At 44.5% G+C, this 23,702-nt stretch overlaps 1 protein-coding gene across 4 annotated transcripts in view; it reads left to right on the top strand.

Annotated features, from left to right (window-relative positions):
* sh3pxd2aa (SH3 and PX domains 2Aa) overlaps positions 1–21,865 on the top strand; it is a 97,653-nt gene extending 75,788 nt beyond the window's left edge. For 3 of the 4 annotated variants that reach the window (XM_054603846.1, XM_054603844.1, XM_054603847.1), the window contains 7 exons: positions 890–973; positions 9,614–9,731; positions 11,025–11,431; positions 11,549–11,563; positions 12,380–12,429; positions 13,149–13,268; positions 13,666–21,865. In XM_054603846.1, coding sequence (XP_054459821.1) covers positions 890–973; positions 9,614–9,731; positions 11,025–11,431; positions 11,549–11,563; positions 12,380–12,429; positions 13,149–13,268; positions 13,666–15,792 — 2,921 coding nt within the window. In that variant the 3' untranslated portion in view covers positions 15,793–21,865. The remainder of the gene's footprint in view (positions 1–889; positions 974–9,613; positions 9,732–11,024; positions 11,432–11,548; positions 11,564–12,379; positions 12,430–13,148; positions 13,269–13,665) is intronic. The other variant, XM_054603845.1, reaches the window with a different exon arrangement.
* The last annotated feature ends 1,837 nt before the right edge of the window (positions 21,866–23,702 follow it).

The following is a 23,702-nucleotide window of genomic DNA, read 5'->3' as shown; positions in this document are numbered from 1 at the left end:
TGGACGAATATATCGGCTATCTGCGATTTGCTGAGTCCATTGGGTTTTTTTTGGGGGTCATTTTATTTCACTAATTTAATGGTCTGCCTCTTCGAGAATTGTTGTCTGTTGGACCAGTCAGAGGTTTGAAAAAATAGAATCAAGCATCACATCTTAATAAATGTATATACACAACATATATATTACTACTATACAGTATATCACGTGGTGGTTATCATTAATACTAAATTAATAAAGTTCAATCCTTCAGATGCCTTTTGGATTTTGACTCTAAACAATCCATACTGTGTATGTAGTGGAAATTCCAACCTGTCTCTCATTCCCAACTCGTCTTATACGGTCGCCTACACTGTAGTTACAGCTGTACACTCATAAGTACAAGTTACATAAGTAAGTTAGTCAACGTTAAAAAGTTACATTGTCTTGGCCTCACAGCGGTCTCCTTGGTGAAAGTCCTGTGTTTGTTTGAGCCATCCATCCTTCATCACCTGATGCTGTTACAGATGGGTTTACGTTGGAGGTTGTGGTGCGTCGGTTTGTTAGTATCAGACAACAGGGACTTGGACAAAGATGGTAGTTGACGACCTGGGCCAAGACCAGGTGGAAATTGCATATAAACAACAAAATAGACAAAAATATTTTAATAGAACAACAATTAACTTTGCATTTAACACATTCTTAATCAAAAAACACGTACAAACGCTGCTCGTCATTGCCAAATAAGATCTCCTGGCTTCATTCTTGACATACTGCAGTGTTTTATTTGACGTTCCCTGATGCTAACAACAGCTTTTTATGCCTTTTGTTCACTTTGTTAATCTCTGCTTCTAACACTAAACTCCACATTTGTTTGTTTCTGCTCCTTTTGGTTGCTCCTCATCATCATCAGTTACTAAGAGACGGAAGGCACATCTGAAGAGGCTGGACCGCCGCTGGACCCTGGGGGGTATAGTCAACCGCCAGCAGAGCAGAGGTGAACATGGAGACAGCGGGGGCACAACACACACACACACACACACACACACACACACACACACACACACACACACACACACACACACACACACACACACACACACACAGTTTCAGTGTATGCACACATAAATACAAACCCACCTGTAACCTACATGTACCCACAAGGATTCAGATGCTGAGTTATTTTCTCTTTCCACAAAGGGTAGCAACCCAGCTCATGCATATGGACGCATACACATACAGTACATAATTGTTAGCATGTACACATATACCACTGATGCATTCAAAGATGAAAACTCACATATTTATTTGTGGTTTTAGTATGTTGGTTCTTTTTAGGGAAGATCATGTGTTTCAAAAAACAAAAGGTCAGTTTCAGTGAACAGAACGGCCGCAGATATCATTATGTGAGCCAACTTTAGCTACTTAGTAAGCCTGTTCTTTGTAGATGATGAAACGTGGATATTGTGATGGCAACTAGACACAACTAGAAAAGAGTCCTCAGTAGAGTGCAGATCTTGTCCTGGTGTGTTTCGCTCTAACCTCCAAACAGAGCAGAGTCTCACTAAGTTGTCCCTCAAGATGGCGGTGAAGATAACAAAAAACAGGACTGTATTCATCTCACATTGAGCCTAACTTTAGTGGATCAAAACCAATCAGGTATGGAGTTCATCTGTAGATGCTGCAGACTAGTAAGGCTGGTTTTAGCCTGGCTGACTGCTGGAGATGAAGCAGCTGTTGATCACTTCGGCCCCTACCGGCTGGTTAAGAGGACGGAGGAGTCAGCAGTCAATCATGGTAGTAAACAGTCAATCACATAGGCCGTGTCCACTAAAGAGTTTATTTTCCCAGCTGATACCATCAGGCTCTTTTCTGATAACGCCCACCCTGGAGCTCTTTGGAGGCCCAGCGTTTCTTTAGCTGAGACCGAGAGTTTGTTGGTGAGGAAACAGCTTGATGAGTACCGTTGTTTGTTTCAGATTAAGATCAACTTTATTGTCCCACGCAGGGGAAATCTTTTGGTCCAGTGCTCCAGACATGAGGACACCATGAAGTTCAAAGTCACAACAACAGCATAACACACACAATAAGACAATTTGATCATGTCTTTGTGATAAGGTGCCACTCCTCCACTGTGATTGGAGGGCTGGGCTAAAAGTGACGGTGACCAGAGCAGCATTGGACATTTTTTCATCTCTCCGCAGAAAAAAACCCAAACCTGATCTCTCACTGTAGAATAGACTTGCATTCTGCTAGCCTTTGTTGCACAGCGTAACTATGCAGCGCCCCCATTGCAAATAATTAAAAAAATACACTGGTCTCAGAAAAAAAGGCCCTAAATACTCACGATAACTTCAGGCTGATGGGTCTGTTAGTATACGAGATTAGCCGTGTACAGACAGACTAATACACGCAAGCATCACACACACGACCAAACGCATGATCCCCCCATAGATTTACGCCTGGTGGAGATTATGATCTCGTGTCTATTCAATTCAATTCAATTCAGTTTATTTTGTATAGCCCAAAATCACAAATTACAATGACTAGAGTAGAATTAAAATAAAGATATAGGGAATAGTAATAGTAATGTGACTAATAATAATAATGGAAGTAGCAGTGGATGTCAGCCGGGTCACGGCAGGAGGCACGACTATGGTCCAGGTACCACAACGATTCATGGAAACCTGCGACGCGAGAAAGCAAAAAGGGCTTCAGGGTGGAAGTAAAGCTAAAATGCTTAATGGTACAGGTAATAGTAATAGTAATGTGACTAATAATAATAATGGTAGTAGCAGTGGGTGTCAGCAGGGCCAAAGCAGGAGCACAATGACAGTCCAAATATAACCCCGATTCCTGGGAACCTGCGAGGCGAGAAAGCACAAAGAGTCCGGGGAAGAAGCAAAATCAGTAATGTGCATAAATAGGAGATTAATACATAAAGATGGAGGAAGAGGAGAGAGGAGCTCAGCGTATCCTAGGTAGTCCCGGCTGTCTAGGCATATAGCAGCATATCTAGGGGCTGGACCAAGGCGAACCTGAACCAGCCCTAACTATAAGCGCTATCAAAAAGGAAGGTCTTAAGCCTGCTCTTGAAAGTGGTGAGTGTGTCTGCCCCCCGGACTGAAACTGGAACCTGGTTCCACAGAAGAGGAGCCTGATAACTGAAGGCTCTGGCTCCCATCCTACTTTTATATACTCTAGGAACCACAAGTAACCCTGCATTGATTGAGCGCAGCTCTCTAGTTGGGTAATATGGAACTATAAGTTCCTTAAGATAAGACGGTGCCTGGCCAGTTAGAGCTTTGTAGGTAAGTAAAATAATTTTAAGTTCTATTCTTGATTTAACAGGGAGCTGGTGCAGAGAAGCTAATACTGGAGTAATATGTTCTCTTTTCTTAGTTTTTGTTAGAACACGTGCTGCAGCATTCTGGATCAACTGTAAAGATCTAAGAGACCTATTAGAGCAGCCTGATAATAAGGAGTTACAGTAATCTAGTCTAGAGGTAACAAATGCATGAACTAATTTTTCTGCATCGCTTTGAGACAGGATTTGCCTGATTTTCGAAATGTTACGTAAGTGAAAAATTGGACATTTTCACCAGTGCCGTCTCTGTGCTATGATTCACTCTAAATCCTGACTGAAAATCCTCAAATAAACTATTGTCATGCAGAAAGTCACAGCTGATTTGCTACTGCTTTCTCAAGGATCTTAGAGAGGAACGGAAGGTTAGATATAGGTCTATAGTTAGATATAGGTCTATAGTTAGATATAGTCTATAGTTAGATATAGGTCTATAGTTAGATATAGTCTATAGTTAGATATAGTCTATAGTTAGATATAGGTCTAAGGTTAGATATAGGTCTATAGTTAGCCAACACCTCTGGATCAAGAGTAGGTTTCTTAAGAAGAGGTTTAATTACAGCTAGTTTGAAGGCCTGTGGTACATGGCCCGTCAGTAAAGACAGATTGATCATTTCTAATAAAGAATTGCTAATTAAAGGTAAAACTTCCTTAAGCAGCCTAGTCGGAATCGGGTCTAAGAGACAGGTGGAAGGTTTAGACTTAGAAATAGTTAAAGTCAATTGTTGAAGGTCGATGGGAGAAAAGCCATCTGAATATATTTCAGGTTCTACAGCTGTGGATCGATCGGTACTGGTTGAGGGCAGTAGATTATAATTTTTTTCTCTAATAGTTAGAATCTTATCATTAAAGAAGTTCATGAAGTCACTACTACTGAGGTTTATAGGAATACACGGCTCAACAGAGCTGTGACTCTCTGTCAGCCTGGCTACAGTGCTGAAGAGAACCCTAGGGTTGTTCTTATTTAAATCTATTAATGCTGAGTAATAGGCTGCTCTAGCATTACGGAGTGCCTTCTTATATATTTTAAGACTGTCTCGCCAGACTAACCGCGCTTCATCCACATTGGTGGAACGCCATATCCTTTCAAGTTTAGTTTGCTTTAATTCGCGGGTTTGAAGGTTATACCATGGAGCAAACCTCCTTTCTAGAACTCACTCCCCCACACATACCGTACACACCGTCCCCACAGACAAACCTACAGGACCCTCCATGGCCCCGGTCCCCTGTCCTCACATATTTAGTGGCCTCATGGTAAACAACCTCATTTACATCCTGACCAGCCAACAACAACAAGAGCCTTAAGGCTTCTACCTGGAGCAGCACTCTTCAGCTCACACAGAGCAGCAAAACAATTGGACTGCGTTTAACAGATTTGGATAATTAAAGCTGTTCGGCGACCTTGACGACCACTGAGCCATGTGAACATAAATGATAGTATAACAGTGTTGCTTAATTTAAGCAAGCTCCCTTAGGATTTAAATGCCATTAATGACTTTAGCATTTTGCTTTTATCTCTTTAAAAAAAGGAACAAACATGAACATGTTCTGGTTTGCTTTTAATTTGAGCATTTGACATTTTATCTGTGGTTTTACATTACATTACATTACAGTCATTTAGCAGACGCTTTTATCCAAAGCGACTTACAATCAGTAGTATATTACATATCATTCACCCATTCACACACTGATGACAGGCTACCATCAAGGTGCCACCATCAGACTCTAACTAACATTCATCATCCAGTCCACACCGATGGCAAGCCTTCGGGAGCAACTTGGGGTTAAGTGTCTTGCCCAAGGACACATCGACTGCTGAAGCCGGGTATCGAACCACCGACCCTCTGATTGGAGAACTACCTTGCTCTCCACTACGCCACAGCCGCCGTTTTACTGAGTCATTACTGCTTTAATGCTGAAAGAGAGACCTGAGTCTATACTAATATTGTTTTTTACGATGTAATGGTGTTTTGACCATGCATAGCTGGATATCTTGGTGCCAACATGTAGTTTCAAGACATCTTTGCTTCCGTCTTTGTTGCTGTCCCTGGGCCTCCCTAGCTGGTGAATCTGTTGGAGCTGCATAGAAAGAGGTCCTCTCTGCCATCATGTCAAAGTTTCATACATCTTTGGAGTGTCAGAGCAAACATGCAGACCCGTGAGGCATTCAGGGCACAACTAACTTGCAATGCTGACAGTTGATCACTATGCCTGTTAGCATGACTTTGCATTGCTAATGTTATTACTGGCCACCAAAAAGCTACATTTTTTCATAGTGGTCCAATCGTTAAACCTCTTGGCCAAAGTTTGATGTAGTTAACAGTTTCAACAAATGTTTTTAGTTGAAGAACTCACATGATCTGAAATCAGAAGCAGCTGTATGGCATAAGAAACACATTCAAAGATTAAACATTGGCTGGATTGACAACCAAGGTACTGGAGTTCAACCTTTTGTTTTAGAGGGATGCTGCAGTAGAAAAGCTTAGATCAAGGATTTAAAACACTGCTCCGTGATTAGGATTAATTGGTTGATTTATTGGTTCAGATGATCAGGACGAACCCTGAGAACCAGTTCACCACCACATACCATAGAAGTATTTAGCTGGAGAAACACATCATCACAATGAAAAACAGCCTCCTTAATAACAAATGCCTCTTCAATAATAAGGAAATCAGCGGGTTTCAATGAAAGTGAACCAATAAACCCTCCTGAGGGTGCAGTTCTCCATCTCTTTAAAGTCCTAAATAAAAGAGCATCGTCACATCCTGATTGGCCAACAGGAGAAACACACCAAGCTGCTCTCAGCTCTTCATTAGGAGCCGAATAATCCTCCAATCAACAATCAGATAAAAGGAACTGGAGAAAAGGAGACACAAGAATGAGGACTGGTCCAAGGACTAAGGGTTATTCTGAAGAGAGCATTTTCCAATTAAGAAATGATTGATTTGCCGATATTATTCAGGTTGGAGGAGAGGGGGGTTAGGGTTAGGAGAGGGTTAAGAGAGGGTTAGGAGAGGGTTAAGAGAGGGTTAGGGTTAGGAGAGGGTTAGGAGAGGGTTAGGAGAGGGTTAGGGTTAGGGAGGGTTAAGAGAGGGTTAAGAGAGGGTTAGGGTTAGGAGAGGGTTAGGAGAGGGTTAGGGTTAGGAGAGGTTAGGAGAGGGTTAAGAGAGGGTTAGGGTTAGGAGAGGGTTAGGAGAGGGTTAGGAGAGGGGGGCTGTGTCCACGCTCCAACGGTCCTCCATAGTTATGTATCAGAGTATGCTGGTCTGCATGTAAACAGGAATATCAGAGAAATATAGGTTTTCATTAGCCATGTTAACAGCAGAGTAGGAATACATTAGGGAAAACCCAGAATATTTAGTGTGTAAGCGTTGCCATTGTCTATGAGGTCAAAGTTCAGAGGGCAGCGAGTGTTTCTGGCTGCTGCTGGGCCACTCATTCTTTTTCCACCACCCAAAGCAGTTTCTGGAGAACTGGAGACATGTTAAACGTAGTTTTTGTGGATTTACCAACTTCTCCATTCACCACCTTCCCTGTCTGACTGTATTATTGTCTGCTGACGTGCTGTCCAGCTACTGTATGCTGTCTGTCTCTGTTCTCGGCTCGGCTGTGCCCCATGAGCCCTAGATCAATTACCACAATGTGCAGGTACAGTAGTGGTCGAGTTAGGGTTTAAGCGCTTGGCAAACCAAAAAGCTTGGGTTTGTTATTGAGGATAACATGAGTACCAGAAAGTCAAGAACACCAAAAGATTCCATGTTTTACATCCTGAAAGTTCCAGCAGCTTAATTTCAGTCTCTGCCCCTTTGTCCCGTTCTAATCCCCCCCCACTCTTTGGCCCCTTGTTTGTTTTGTGAATGGAGACACTACTGTCCCTGCCTGATAATGCATTGCTGAGCTCGAGAGAAACAACGTGAGTGAGGTTTTACAGCTCTGCGCAGACACTTGAGATACTCTTTGATTTAGTAGCACTGGCAAAGGACAAAAACAAAGAGCGCTCACGTAGGATTTATGCTCTCGCAGGATGTAATCAGCTAATGGAGAGCAGGCGTACACTGCGCTGACACGGACTTTAACGTTACGCTTCATAAAGAAGAGGGGGACGCGATCCCGAGATCTTGACCATAAAATAAGGGCGCGCTCGGGTCTCAAATTGAATTTCAGCACGTCTTCTTGACTCTGACACAAAGCCACGTCCGTGTGCTGACCTCTCTGGGGGTTGTTGATTGGCTACCGACAGCGGAGTGACCTCGTTTGGGATCTTGGCAGGAGTGGCGTCTCACACGCCTCCCTCTGACCTACGGCAGCGGTCGGTGCTTTCTCAGAACAGGTCCCTAATCAGATTTATAGAATCCCACTGACGGACCCCTCAACTTACTGTTCTGTTCCTGCAGTGAGACTCACACACACACAACACACACACACACACACACACACACACACACACACACACACACACACACACACACACACACACACACACACACACAGATGGACATTGAAGCAGGTGTACATCTCATGCACACACAGAGGTGAGTCATTGAATCTTTCATCTTTGACTCTGGTCCTCAGAATTCAAAGGGGACTGCAGGATAAACCAGACTGACACAGAGCCAAAGAGTTTATTAGTAGTACATCAACACACACATTTACCTCTGTACGCCATCCTATTTGTTATTCCCTGTCCATCTCCATGAACTCGCCCCGACCCCTACACACACACACACACACACACACACACACACACACACACACACACACACACACACACACACACACACACACACACACACAGTCTTTGCTAGCTGATGCTGCCTCAGCTGCTCTGTGATGACAGGCAGCAGAGGAACTTGAATCCCTGCCGTTTGGACCGACAAACCTAAAGAATGCACGCGTTCACATGAATGAGCATACGTGCCTCATAGATATCGTCCTGGACCTTCATATGTTCTTGAACAGTATTGTTACCTCCAGCCATCTGAAGGCTAACTCATCTGTATTAACATGTTAGGATCCCTTCCTCCAGCCATGTCTTCCTCCCTTCATCCTGTCATATTGTCTGCCACTTAAAGGGACAGTGTGTAGGATTTGGTTGGATCTAGTGGTCTGGGTGTAGCTGGAGACGTTACGATCATATTTTAATTCGTGATACAAATACCAATGCCGAGTACCAATCTGATACCAGTGCATTAAAAACAAAAACAAAAAAAGTATTATTACTAAATTATTTTGAACAGCTACACTGCTAAGTCCAGGCTCAGGTTAAACATGATCAAATACATAAGGTGAATAAATAGGACTTTTTATGCCAGCACTTGCCCGATCAGTACTGAGCATGTGCAACCCTCAGGAGAGAAGAGAGAGAGCGAGAATGCTTCTTCGTTAGCTGCTTCCATCACTGACTTCAGACACAATGTTGGTTTCTTTCTGGAGCTGACTTTCACAAGCGGACGGCCTTCAGGTAGTGTGAAAACGTGAAAGTCTCTCTCTAGAGCCAGTGTTTGGTTTGTCTGCCCTGGGCTACTGGAGAAACATGGCAGTGCAACATGGCAAGCTCCGCCTCCTGCTCCTAATGTAGATATGAAGGGCTCATTCTGAGCTAAGGAAAACAAAGATCTTAGTTTCATGTTTAGACCAATGAAAACATCACTGTGGATATTATATTCCATTGCTGCTGATAGATCCCCTACGTAGAAGATTTTTCTTCCTCTTCATACCACACCTGTATGTGACCCTGATCATCCTCCACTGCTGGGAAGCTTGGTCCGATCTATCCGCCAATCTTCGTTCTCCTGCTCTGCTCCCATCTTTTTGCATTGTTGTCTATATTTGCCCCGAAGCTTCTACTGCTTCAGGGTCTTAGAAGAACGGGCAGAGCGTGAGAGAGGAGTGGCATCCAGACAGGGATCTGAGAAGAGAGATCTTATCTGGTCTAGGGAGGCCCTGATGTACGGGGCTGCTCCAAGAGGAATCTCCCTCTGCAATGAGATGAACTCTGGATCAGGGTCCAAATATCTTGAAAGAGGCCTTGCATGGATAACAAACAAACAACAACAGGGAGAGCTTTGACCAGTAGAGGGAGCCGGTTGTTATTAATGTGTTTGTGTGGGTATGGAAATAGTCAGAGCACTTTAAGTAGGTCACACTCGCCATTCTTCCCCTCATAAGGCCTCTGGAAAGATGTAAACTATAGAGTGGTCTAACCCCTCCATGTGAGAGTGCTTCATGATAACAGGTCACTCACTCTGCTCCTCTCTGTGTTCTCCCTCCAGAGGAGAAATACTTGACCATACAGCCACACACCAGCCAAGGGAAGGATGAAGTGACTTTTGAGAAAGGGGTCACCGTGGAGGTCATCCAGAAGAACTTGGAGGGCTGGTGGTACATCAGGTGAGTAAACGCTGATGATGGTGCTCAGCTCGTCCACACACAGCAGCTCAGTGAGAGGATCTGCTGTGTGTCACGTTGTTGGTGATCCAGAGGAGGCAGCATGATGATACTGAGAGTCACATACGGCGCTGCTGCATTTCTGCTGCCCTGCAATGTGTGTGTGTGTGTGCTGTTTACCCAGCCAGTGTGTACTTCCTGCCAGTTGTTGGGGCGGGGGGGGGGGGGGGGGGGCATCATTGCACAGTTGATGACTATCACATGCTGCCTCGTGGCATGTGACATACACGTGCATGCATGCTCATACACACAGAGCCCTGCTGACAGTGCTTGTGCATATGGCTCGTATGTGTCCAATCAGCTGTCCTCATCTGAACGGAGGGAAAATAAGTGATTTGTGACATTCATGGCTGGAGAAGTAAGATTGACTTGAATTGACACTCCTCGTTAAAGAGCACGTTGTCCAACAGGAAGTGAGACTCCAGATGTAATCCAGAGCCACGCTGCTCCCTGTGGGTCTTCTTTCTCCAGGGAAGTCTGAGCATGGGCCTTTCTCTCTTCTGGGGACTCCTTGTGGAAGCAGAAACAATAACATCTGTTGTGTGCAGAAACGGCCCACCTAGAGGCAACGCAGAGTTGCATTAGGAAACATTGCTTATGGTTTGGTAGAGCACTCTAGATATGAATGTGTAAACGTGGGGAGGCAGTGCTTCTTTGCATAGATTATTGAGCCTGTTGGATTGCCTTGGGATACCTCCACGTCACTACAATTAAAATGGTGTCTGTTTTTCAACAAACAGGATCTTATTTGCTGAATTTTATTACATAGTGACATGACAGGAAACGTCCCTAACCCTTTTAGGTAAGATTATGATCAAACTAATATCAATGCCTGTGATAGGCTGGCACCTGTCCAGGTTGAACCCTGCCTTCGCCCATTGACAGCTGGGATCGGCTCCAGCACCCCCGCTACCCTTAACTGGATAAGCGGTTACGGACGATGAATGAATGAATGAATCATATCAGTGCACTTGTTAAAGGGGCGCTCTGGTGATTTAGTAGTGCACCTTACAAAAGGCAGATCATAAAAGGAGAGGTCATACTAAGATATCCAGATATTTCTATTCCTCCTATGGGTCAAGCTCCCAAAACTCTAGATGCTACATTTCCCATAATGCCTGGTAAATGGCCACACCTTTCAAACTCCATGAAGTGACGTCCTATGATTGACACTACACAGGGATACATTCATCAAGATATACTATGGCTCAGCAGTCTTTCTGTGTGTACCCACAGATACTTAGGGAAAGAGGGCTGGGCCCCGGCCTCCTACTTGAAAAAGGTGAAAGAAGACTTCTCCCCCCGCAAGAAGACCCTGACAGGCCCCGTGGAGATCATCGGCAACATCATGGAGATCAGCAACCTGTTGCAAAAGAAGTCGGTCAGCGAGAAGGACATCCAGACCGACGCAGAGGGGAGCACCACGCCGGAGCGCCACTTCTCCAAGAGCGAGATCAGCCTGCCCATGCCCTACAACTCTGAGATCAACGCCGAGACCGGCAGGAGGCTGAGCGCGGGCCGTGACACCAACAGCCCGTGTCTGGGAATAGCAGCGAGTAGTGCTGCCCTGAATGAGAGTAAAGGGAGGGGCGAGCCAGGGTCCCCAGCTGTAGCCAGAGTGGCTCCGCACAGAGTGGAAATTGGTGAGTGTTTGTGGTGAGTCAGGAGACAGTTAGCGGTAAATGCTTTGCAGCTATGGAGGTGGAGCATTTGAAGCCTTTGTATGAGACATTAAGACGTGTCCTTTTCCTTTTGTGTAGGCTTTGATGCTGTAGGTAAGATACACGGTGATGGTGGTGTAACCTAATACTGTGTCACACTGATCTGTGAGGCTATTTAACATGGGAGTTTTGGGGTTGGTGTGTGGATTTCCATTTCACTCACCTGTTCCTTCTGGCATCCTGAGCATGTGTGTTCCAAGTACATGAACGATATATTCTAGAGAAATCATTATCACACAATGAAATGTTTCATTAGAGCAAACATCATTCACATATTTTGTGCCAAATATATGCCTTTGTGTGTTTTCTAAAATGTACAATGATAACCCTCTTCACCCAGAATAAATACTAATCTCAATTTTAAAATACTACAGTAAATACATGATTATAAAGCCATGTCTGTGTAGCCACCATCAAGGTAACCCAGATGTTATGAAGAAACCTACCAAGATAGCTAAGCTGCAATAAAGTACAGACTGACTTACTACCAGAATTAAATAAAGGTTCATAAATCTATGTATTTAACCAAAGCCGTATCAAAGAGTTTCCTGCTGCTCTGGAGCGGCCCACCATTCTTTGAATGCTTTAACGGATTATACTAACAGCACTACATGGGCTTTCTTCATCCATAAACTACTGGAAATCCTATATTGAGACACCCAAAGGACGGCTATGAAAGAGAACTTTAGGTCCCTGGCTTAACCCCGGGTCTCTGAGTAGCATGAGTGAGACCTCTGCATTGGTATTTCTGTCTATGGGGGTTAGGGAAACAGGAATGAGGCACCAACACAACTCCATAGTTCCTGACCGTTGGATGTGAGTTACGTTCATTGCTAATATGTTTTAATTAGATGTTTCTTTGTTGATCAGGGTCTCCAAATCTGAGACAGAAACCTCCTCCACGAAGAGAAACCAACTTGGTAAGGCACTCCACAACTACTGCTGTCTAACAATAGTTAAGAGGAGATGTTTGATGTGACTGTATGTTCAACAGAAACATGTCAGCATCACAGAACTACCCTTGATCACATTGAAGAGTCCTAGCACATTTACAAGCATAGTCTCTAGATGAAACGTTTGAGTTTAGTGCAGTATAAATACATTAAATAAGAATAACAAAAAACAAAGATGATTTAAGAGTTGGCATAGCAACCATTAAAGCCCAGTAACAACATATCATCATTTCAGATTGTCTGTGATCATCTGAATCTACCACTGCCCACACGTTAATACCACACATACTAGTATATGTGAATGTTATTATCATAAGCAGACATAAATGCCTTGGTGCTCAAACACATTCCAAGTTGATGGACAATGTTTTTTTTCTCATGTTCAAATGTGAGTAAAGATATCGGCCAATTATCTGCCCAGAGAATTGTTTTTGTTGCTGCCGTTTGCATTTCTTATGGTGCAAATTTAAAAAATGCACCAGAGGAATGTACTGCTGTTTTTGATATGGTTTGTTGAGCAAAAATTGAATTTCGTTATGCATCCCTGAGTTGCAAAATGACAATAAATGATCCTTGAATCCTAGTAACATATAACATATTCCAAAATGATAGAGGGTGTCAGATAGGATATAATGATGTCTAGATATGATGTCAGCTGCTCACATCTCAACCTCTTTGCTGTACAGGGATTCCAGTTACCCAAGCCTCCAGAGCCCCCTGCTGTGGAAGCAGAGTATTACACCATAGCAGATTTCCAGTCCTCCATCTCTGATGGCATCAGTTTCCGTGGAGGACAAAAGGCTGATGTAAGAGACCAGATCTACATTGTTGACACTGAGATTAGACAGTCAGGGCTCATTGATTATGTATGTCTACTGCTCCCCAGAGAGACAGCAAAGCTCAGGCAGTAGAGATGCGACCTTGAGATCTGTATTTAAACGTGATGATGTAGGCAGAATTCGCTTTGCGTAGAGCGAGGTAGAGATAAAAATAACATGTTGAGCTAGCAATTCTAGACGGTTTTTAACATTTGTCATTAATGTCTGGGCCAGATGACGGTAATAGCAGATGTAATAACAGCATGTCCTGGATCATCTGATCACCTAGCCCTGAACCATTGAACTGATCAGCATGTGTGACAAATCCTAAAGAAAGAAAAACCCTTTTTTAGATAACATCTATCTTCCATGTCATGTTGTGTAGGTGATAGAGAAGAACCCTGGAGGCTGGTGGTATGTGCAGATTGGCGAGATGGAGGGCTGGGCCCCCTGTTCCTACATCGACAAGCGCAAGAAGCCCAATCTCAGCCGTCGGACCAGCACCCTGACACGGCCCAAAGTCCCGCCCCCAGCTCCTCCTGTTAAAAAACAAGACTCTGAGGAGGCTCCTCCTCCAACTAACTCTGCCTCTAAAGCCTTAGAGCCGCCGAGCAGGCCTGTGTATGAGGAACCTGAATATGATGTTCCTGCAATTGGTTGCGAAGGTGAATCGGACGCAGATTCTCTAAAGGATGAGCGTGCCCTGGATGTGAAGATCAGCAGTGTGGCCAGCGACAAGTACCGCAGCTCCCCTCCTTCCTGTAAGGCCTCTCCTCCTTCCTGTAAGGCCTCTCCTCCTTCCTGTAAGGCCTCTCCTCCTTCCTGCAAGGCCTCTCCTCCTGTCTGCAAGGCCTCTCCTCCTTCCTGTAAGGCCTCTCCTCCTGTCTGCAAGGCGTCCCCTGTGTTCACTCATCGCAAAGCTTCCTTCAGGTCTGCAGAGGAGGTTGCGAAAGAGGAGTGTATCTATGAGAACGACGGCTTCAGGCCAAGCAGTGGTGTTGAAAGAACTTTAGTCAAAGGCTCCAGTGAGCCAAATTCTCCAAGGAGCTACCATTCCTCCACAGTTCCACGCAAACCATCCGGATCCTCGCCTTTCGCTGGTAGACCCATGAAAACCGTGACGCCAGAGATGAACCGGAGAAGCCAGACCCTGGGCCGACACATAGATATCAGGTTCAGGTCGCAGGACAACAGCCCCGGCTCTTCATCAGATGAATTGAGCAGAGGCCCCAAGAAAGGCTCTGCCTTCAGCCGGGATGTGGAGCAGAGAATAGGTCAGAGCCCCTCCACCAGGCCCAAGCCTTCTGTCAGACCTAAACCACTACTGACCAAGTCAGAGCCCCAGAGTCCTGAGAGGATGGACATCGGCTCTTTGAGGCGGCAGCTGAGGCCCACAAGTCAGTTTCGGCCTCATGGCCTCAAACCTACTCGTGGGGACGACTCTGAGACAGCCTCTGTCATCTCATCAGAGGACTCGATGTGTTCACGCAGTACCTCAGATCTCTCTTCTGTCTACTCCAAAGGGAGCCGTGGTGACTCAGACGTGGAAGGTCCCAATCTCTACCGTTCCCTGGATGTCTACAAGAAGGTCCAGGACTCTGAGATCAGCTTTCCAGCAGGGGTGGAGGTTGAGGTTCTGGAGAAGCAGGAGAGCGGTTGGTGGTACATTCGTTGGGGATCCGAGGAGGGCTGGGCTCCCTCGTACTACCTGGAACCTGTCAGACAAGTGGTTGATGTAGCTGGGTTGGACCTAAATAGACATGGGAGTGGTGGGAGTAAGTCCAACAGCCTGGAGAAAAACGAGCAGCACGTTTTGGCCCTCAACAACATCAATATTCAGGGTCTGAGCCAGCCGCATCAAGGCCTGAGAAGAGATTCTCCGCCAATTCCGTCTAAGCCTCCTGGTGGCTTCTCAAAGCCGTCCGGGATAGTTAATGGAGGTGTTCGGATGAGGAACGGGGTACGCCAGGTGGCAGTGAGGCCTCAGTCTGTGTTTGTGACCACAACACAGCCAGCCAAGGATGCCCACTACATGACCGGGTCTCTGAGGCGGAATGACTCCCTTGGCAGAAGCGATCACTATGGCTCCGGTTCTGCCACCCTCGGTGTCCGCCGGAATGCCTCCTTCAGCACCGTGCGTCCACACGTGGTTGTTGAAAGTCAGACGAGGCCCGCCGAGCGCTCCGGCCTGGGGTCCTCTGGGAGCGCATTCAGCACAAGCAATGTCCAGGACGCCCTTAGCAGAGTTAACCAACGCAACGGCATCCCTGTGTCAACGGTTCGACCCAAGCCCATAGAGAAGAGCCAACTGATCCACAATAACCTTGGCAGGGATGTGTACGTGTCCATCGCTGACTATCGTGGCGATGAGGAAACAATGGGTTTCACTGAGGGCACCTGTCTGGAGGTATTGGAAAGAAACCCCAATGGATGGTGGTACTGCCAGGTGCAGGACAGCCTGCTACCCCGCAAGGGCTGGGTTCCCTCCAACTACCTGGAGCGGAAGAAATAAACCCCACCCACATCCTTCCCCTGCCCCTCCCCCTTTTGATGTCTTCAAGGACGTTGGTGGCATCACTCCTTAAGAATGTTACCCGCACTCTCATGTAAGCAATATGTCCTTGAAAATGTACATTGACGACTGTGTGTAAAAAGAAAGATATTTTCATCTGATTAGGAAGGACACTTTTAGTGCTGGTTTACTAAAATGTATACAAGGACGAGTGTAAAGGTTTGAAGTCATTTGGCCGGCAACAAGAGACAGGAATGTGGGATTGGTCATCTGTGTGTGAGGGAACTTGAAGAGGATGGTTTCTTTGAGATGGACCAGTGTATGAATGGGAGTGATAGCCTCTTAAAGAGGCTGGAAACATGTAATCCAGAAGTTGAGCAGCAAAATGGTTATGCTCATTCCTGCCCATCACTGACGCTGATGGCCGATAAGTGCCTTTTGTATTTGATGACCTGAATGGAGGTCTTAATGGTGGATGGCAAAACGTTCAATCAACCAAATCTTTTCGAGTGCCATAGGCCTATGAATACCACCAGGAGTATTTCAATAGCCAATCAAGAGCTCCACTTTTGAGTGCCCAGAGTGCAACGTTTCGATCCAGAGGGCTGTAATTGGTCCAACACAGATTTAAGAATAAAAAACAGAGATTTAAGTTAGAATTTATTCCTTTTAGGCTGAAAATCATCAAGCAAACTAAAACATCATTTTAATTTCATTATCTGTATTTTTTATTTCGTTTCATTGTTCATGTTATAATGTATTGTGTTAATGCAATTCTTAGAGAATTATTTCTGCTTTCTTGTGACATCTGTTTTCCACCCGGAGCCTAGAATTGGAAAAGTTAAAGCTCCTGCCTCATGTCGAGTACCATTTGACACTGGCAAAGACACAGGAGGTTCTCAGCTTTCATAAATTGGCATTGCTTTGTCTTAGATCCCACAGCCCAAGAATTGTTTGGGGATATTCATGCTTTCAATCCCAGATATAACTATCTGGAATAAGAAATGTATATTTAAAAAAAAATAACAGTCAGATCTTTTAGTTTTCTGGAAAAACAAAGAACAACTTGTAAGTTTATCCCAAAAACAAAAACTCCTCATATCGGGTTAATCTTGGCTAATAAGAAAATAAAAAAGACAAAGCTTTGGTTTACTTCAGTGATTTTAGTTCCAGCAACATTTCATTTTGTATGTATTTTGTTTTATCGCTGTTACAGAGATTGGGTGAAATAATTGAATTCCAGGGACATATTTGATTCGAATTTATCCCAAAATGTGATCAAACCAAAGAGGAAATGTTCTTTCATTGGCTGTTTTATTTAATACTTCTCCGCAAATGCAGAACTGAAATATGAGAATTTGACATTCTGAGCTAAAATGTAACTTTCAAAATTCAAATGGCTAATGTTCAAGACTGCTGAAATCCATTTTCTAATGAGCGGTGTGAGCTCTCTGTGTGAGGCTGAACACTAACGTTTCATCTTGTTTCTGCTGGACAGTATCACAGTATTAAACAAAGTACAGTACCTGCTAGATCGCAGTTATCTATTTTAGCAAAACCATATTTTTGTTTGTCAATGTGTTACTCTGTGATCACACAGTGACAATAATGAGGAACGAAGTGGTTCTGTTTTGTGGTTTAGTGCACCTTAAACCTGATTTATGGTGCATTAATGTAAAGATGCAGTAAATACTCAGCATTTTATTTATTGAATACATTTTTGTAATTATTTAATCTCTCTATTCTTTTTTTCCATTATCTCAAATGAGAGGTGGAGCTCTGTCCATGACAGTGACCACACCAAAGTTTGACTAGAACTGGAGAAGTAGTGACCTCTAGTGGGAGCTCAGAGGTCCTACAACAGGATGTTATCCCCTCCTCAAGGCCTACCAGCCGTCCTGCCTCAGTGTAAGAATCAAACGCACTGCTGGTCAGTGACCAAAAACTGTACAGAATGTATTCTATTTTATTTTTTTTGAATCTCAGAGCAGCTAAAATATTTTTTGTATTGGGCAATAATTATTATAGGTTTTATTTTATAAAAAAGGGTTTCTATTTTTTCCTCCATGCTGTGTTCTGCAACTTTAGCAAATCAAGGGCACTTCCTTCATCTTTATTGTGCTTTACATAATGCCTGATTTTATTTATTATCAATACTTTTATATTATATCAAGGTTTGACAACTACCTTTTTCCCCCCACTCAAAATATGAATGTAAAGAAATTACACAGATTTTCATTGTTACACATATTGGCACCTTGGCATGCAAAACCTGTCAGTCAACAAAAACATCGAAAATATCATAATTTAGTCGATTGTGTGAGATTTTTGCACTCATTGTAGTATATGGAAAATCTAAATCTATCCACAGAAGGATGAATACTAAGATTAAGAATGGAACGTGGCCCATCCAGACGAAGGCATTATGTAAATGTGTTCAATCACTTTGTACATTTCGCCTCAGCACATATTATTATTATTGCATATGCTTCTTTTGGTTGATCTGAATTTACTGAAATAGTAAGGGAATGTTCTGTGAGAGGCTTACATTTAGCTGTGTAGCATCTATCTTTACTCATGCTTTCAACTTTCTATTCTTGAATGTTCTTTTTTTGCCCCCTAAATTCTGAAATGTAACCGTGAGGAAATGTGCAATAGATCAGAAACACATCATGCTACAGGAGGAATAATGTCACAGGAGTAGATGTTCCCAGTCAAACTGCCAGTCGTGAACTTTCACCATCATTTCAGTGAATCATGTTGGGTGGATCTGAAAGGGCAGATGTGAAGGCCCTGAGGGCATCGAGGACTTTTGGACCAAAGCAGTGTGTGACGTCTCTTTGTCTCCTGACGGGACAGACTTTTTCTCTGCGCTCCTCCGGCCCCGATCAGCGGTGGACATGTGACTAGTGAACGGCATGGCACTGACATTACAGCCATCAGGGGTCTTCTTCACAGACGGAGAGTCAAGGGCCCATCATCAGGGGCCTCAGTGGCCCTGCTCTGAGCTGTCACGTTCGTGCCTGAATGGACTTTTGATAGATCCTGTTTTTGTGTTCTTGTTGTTTTCTTCAGTTTTCTTTGCTCTCTGGAGTGTGTCCTCTCTGCACCTACAGATGCCTCTTGACATTTGCCCACCTCTGCCCAACCGAGTCAGACGTTCTCCTCAGCCATCAGCGCGGCGAAAGGTGACATTTGGAACCGAGGACGGGAAAGTAAACAAGAGAGCGGGAGATGGACGCCCCTTCAGGCCATTTCAGCTCAATCCATCAGCTTCCAGGATGTACGCCAAAAAATAGAAAAACCTTTAGTTTTCTCTTTGCCTTATCCATGTGTGACCGGTGAACATGTCCATGTGCTAACGACTTCCTGTTTGTACAGGCCAATGAGGCTTGAGTCCATAAATCCTTTGTCTGGAGAGTTTGTAGTTAAAGTCCGGCTAAAGTGTGAACAGACTGAAGTATATAGAAGTGGATTGGGGTTCGGAGGCTGAAATCATGGCCGCACATAGTACAGAGTCTGAATGTTCACATGTATCAGCCCAGGGCCTTCAGAGGACACACCCCCAGCCTTTCATAGATCACAATACTGCTTCTTTCATCACAATTCTTTTTTTTTTTATCATTCAATTAACCGGACTTTAAACTTAAAGGAATAGTCGGAGAAATGCCTTGATTTGTTCTCTCTCTGAGAGTTGGATGAGAAGATCGATGACAGTGTTTGTCTGTTGTCACTCCCTGTGACCTTTGACCTTCACTGAGCAGAATGCTCCTTTGACATGCTCTGCACAGAACCAGGCTAGCTGTTTGGCTCTGTTTGTGAAGCTAAGCTAACTCTCTCCTGGCTCTAGAGATATGAGACATTAGAGTGCCATCAATCTTCTCATCTATCTCTCTGCATGAAAGTGAAGAAGTGTATTTCACAAAAATGTCAAACTGTTCCTTCAGGTGACAGTCTGCATCTTCGGCTGCGGCGCTCTGGAAGCTGTGGCGTCCACCGACAGACTAGGAGTGGATTGGTGGTGCGAACATATTTTGCATTCATCAGGAGTCATTCGGGCCAGAGGAAGCATATGAGTTTCTCGACATGTTCTCGGAGGCCAGCAGGGCGAGACAGCTCCGCTTCGCCCACACCCTGAGTCATCCCTCGCTCTCTTTTTATTTCAGCAGAAGGGCGTCAGCTCTCAGGCGTGAAGCACCTTAAACCCTGTAATCCCAAACCCCTCTCTCTTCCTTCTCTCTCCTTCCTCGACACAGATGAGCAGTCTATTCCCACTGAAAAGATTGAGATCTCTAGGACGGGTCGTGTGTGTGTGTGTGTGTGTGTGTGTGTGTGTGTGTGTGTGTGTGTTAGCATGAGGAGATGGATTAGTTGCAGGAGAACTCAGGAGAAGAGAATTTGGAGGTCAAGGTGGAGATTTGGGAGAGCAGGATGCAGGGAGACACAAGATGGATCAGGTAGTGGATTCTAGGAGACAAGGTGAGAGTGAGGTGAGAGGAGCTGGCTTTGATAGGAGGAGAGGCGGGGGGGGGGGGCTTCCAACAGGTTCCCCATTTTATCCAAGCACTTCAACAAACCTCAAACCTAATGAGCTCTCCGCTTCCCAACCTGAGCCGGATCTCATTACTCCAAACAAGGATTTAATTGATGCTTCTGGAAGCCGGTGAGAGACGAGTGAGTTCACACTACAGCCGCTTCTCTCCGTCGCAGTGTCAGTCCTTCTATGGAATAACTTTTAAAACTGATCCAAAGTCTGCTACTGTCAGTGTCTTCAGATCTTCTGCAGCCCTGAGGCTGAGTGCTTCAGCATGCTGTTATAAGGTTGTTTTTGGGGGAATAAGACAGAAATGGCTTCACATGTTGGATTCAATGTCTCCTTTTTAGTTTTATTCCTCAGTGTTTTTTGTTGCTGAGAAATGTTGTAAAAGTGAAAGAGGATTTGAAGCGTTTGCTCACATCTAATGAAACAAGCTTTTATTCATGATAGAAAGAAATCCAAAAGTAGAGTTTATGAAGGCTGTTGTTGGTAGGTTTGATGAAAACGTTTCCGTACGTGTGTGGGAGCAGGGTGGAGGTATTTAGGGAGATGAACTTGTAGGTTTTTTAATTAATAGGAAGTTTTTGTTCGAGTGTGAGTGAAGAAAGAAAGGAGTAAGCGGCGCTGCAGGCCCAAGCCTGGCTGTGAATAAGAGAGCGCTGATAATTTATGTCATTCTGAAAACTTCTTCTCAGAGTCCCAGTTGTTTGAGGCGCCAGCGGATCAGCGGGAGAAAACAGGCTGTGTCGAGGAACGAGGAACGCAGCTGTGTCTCTGTGGCACCTTTCTTTGTCTCTGTTTCAATCCCCGTTTCTAATTAGCTCAGCAGTGTGTCTTAATTAACCTTTGCCAGTCAGACGACACTCCAGCGCTAACAGCGTCCTAATGAAGAACACTGCAGCTGCTGCGTTCGGCATGGGGGCCTCTGGGGCCGCCGTTCTGCCTTGGCGACGAGCTGTCCACAGTGAAGGATGTCCAGGTACAGCTGAGGTAGATTTATGAGAAGGTGCAACCTGTTTGAGCCCGGATGTTGCATTTATAGAACAGAGTTTGTCAGCGCCCTGCAGTGGAGAGCAGTGTGCCAAAAACAAAGAATCTCTGGAAACCCAACGCCGTCATGCTCTTGATCTCAAACTGTCGTTAGCAGCATGTCGACCACTCAAAGTCACACAATAACAGGTAGAGGCCTGGAGTCGGACCAAAGGAGGTGCTCTCTGTTCTTTTCTTCCTTTTATTTCCATTGTTGTTATGCACATTGTGTTTAACTCTCTCTTCAAGCTCCCTGTTTTCAAAAGATATGCCAAGATTAGAGTGAGCAGCTTCATCATCCAATGAGGAGTCATCCATGGTGACAGGGACACACACCTGTCTGTCCAAAGCACCATCATAGTGCTCACTGGTGCACTAGGACACCCTGCATAGGAGCATTCCTTTTGAAAACAGGGCCTTTTCTTATCTACTGTTTCATTTTGTATCTTGTACATGTTTACATTGTATCTCGCATTTCCCAAAAGAGAAACAATATTAAATGTATTATCTCTGTTGTTTTAGACCGGCTCCTTCTCGTTTGTCTCACACTTCCAGTCACATGTGCTGCTGCAGATAAAGAGCAGCCGACCGGCTCTCTGCTCGTCATGATAGATGGTTTGTGACAGTAATATTACAGATTGAGACATTTATCTTTATTCGCCTTATTGTGCCGGCCAGATTAAGTGAGTTTAGATGTGGACGAGCAGAACAACGCAGCTGGTTATATATAGCGAGATATGAGTTATGGGAGGAAAGTGCTGGGCGGCTGAGAGCGACGAATGAAGACGAACGAGCTCTGGGAGCCCCAGCTTCCCACTAAAGACGAGAGACGAGGGTTTTTGTCTCTCCTGTATCCCAACGTGTGTGGAGAGATTCCTCATTTGTGTCCAAAGTTACATGAAATATATGCCAACACCTCTGTCCTAAAGAAGCACCTCTGAAAGCAAAAGGCCTACAGGTGTGAGACTGAGGAGCTCACTGCTGAGAGGACCTGCTCCCCATGTAGACATGAAGGCCTCATTGTAAGCTCTCCAAAACACAACCATTCTGAGTGTCTTTAAACTCTTTCATTTGTGTAATGTGGAGCATAAAGCTTAGCTCAGATGCTCCCAGTGATACATTATCATTATATAAAGATGTTGTGACTATATATAAACTGTACAGACGCCAGCAGAGTAGGAGTTGAGGAAGAAAGTCCAATATTCACTCCACTAGCTAGTTAGCTCAGTTTTTTCTCTCCACACATCTGTGTGTTTAGCTGCTAAACGCTCTGCTATGTTCACCAGCTAGCTGTTAGCTCTGTCTGTTGGTGATGGGCGGGTCGTGGTCCCTGAGTTTATCAGAGCCTTGTAGACCATGATGAGAATCTAAAGATGCTGACAGGCTCTGTAGAAGGTGATGGTTTTCTGTCGGTTTGGAACCACAAGTGACACCTCACACATTTAACATTGTCATTTACCCTTTGTTAATGTGAAAATATTGATTAGTGCAGCTTCAATCAGTTGTATTCTGTAAATATTGGACCTTTAAAAATGGCTGAGCTATCATTAGTGGTAAAGACAAACACTTGTCTCATTAGTTAGCCTTTTTTAGACATAGGATGGAGTTAGTTTCACAAAGCAGCAGCTGGCTCAGTGTGGAGACTGAAACCTATTTCTTAGTTTAAAGAAAGTCTTATCTACCACTGAAGAAGACCTTGAGATGCTGGTGAAAGCTCCCGAAAAATTGCTCATTGGACCTTGAATTCATATTTTTTGTCAAACAGGTAGTCACATTTTATCCAGAGTAACCTCTCTGTGATGGAAGCCTTCATGCGGTGACCGACGTCTGTCCACTAGATGGCTGTCTTGAAGCAGTCTAGCTGCAGCCGTCGTCCACACAGCACCAGAGTGAGAGCACAGACAGATCTACGTATGAGTAGAACTGCACATTATGAAATTCTATTAGGATTGGTCCTTTTCATACAGCATAACCAATAAGATTGGTTGAGAACACTGAAGAATGACAACTCAGATGAACAGTAACTTCTAGTCTGGATTATTCTTTCCATGACATCATCACTCATTGTATTCATCTCCCTCAGTCTCTTCTTTCACATGGAGATGTCCCGAGTGGAGGAGCTCTGAGGAGACATCTGGTCAGGTGCTTGACGGGTTAATAGTGCAGTCATTCTGGTAGGAGCTCATCTACAGTGTAAGGTGCAGGTATTTCCACTGAGGTCCTAATCCCCTACCTGTCACCATGACCCCCCAGCAGCTGTGGTGTAACAGAGGGCCAGCATTGTGTTTCACACAGACCTCAAAGAGCACGGCTGGCTACATCTGTTTTAGGCCAACTCACATTT

The sequence above is a fragment of the Anoplopoma fimbria genome, chromosome 9 (assembly GCF_027596085.1).
Source record: "Anoplopoma fimbria isolate UVic2021 breed Golden Eagle Sablefish chromosome 9, Afim_UVic_2022, whole genome shotgun sequence".
NCBI lineage: Eukaryota > Metazoa > Chordata > Actinopteri > Perciformes > Anoplopomatidae > Anoplopoma > Anoplopoma fimbria.
Note: the sequence above shows the minus strand (reverse complement) of the source record. Positions and strands in the feature narration are given on the sequence as shown.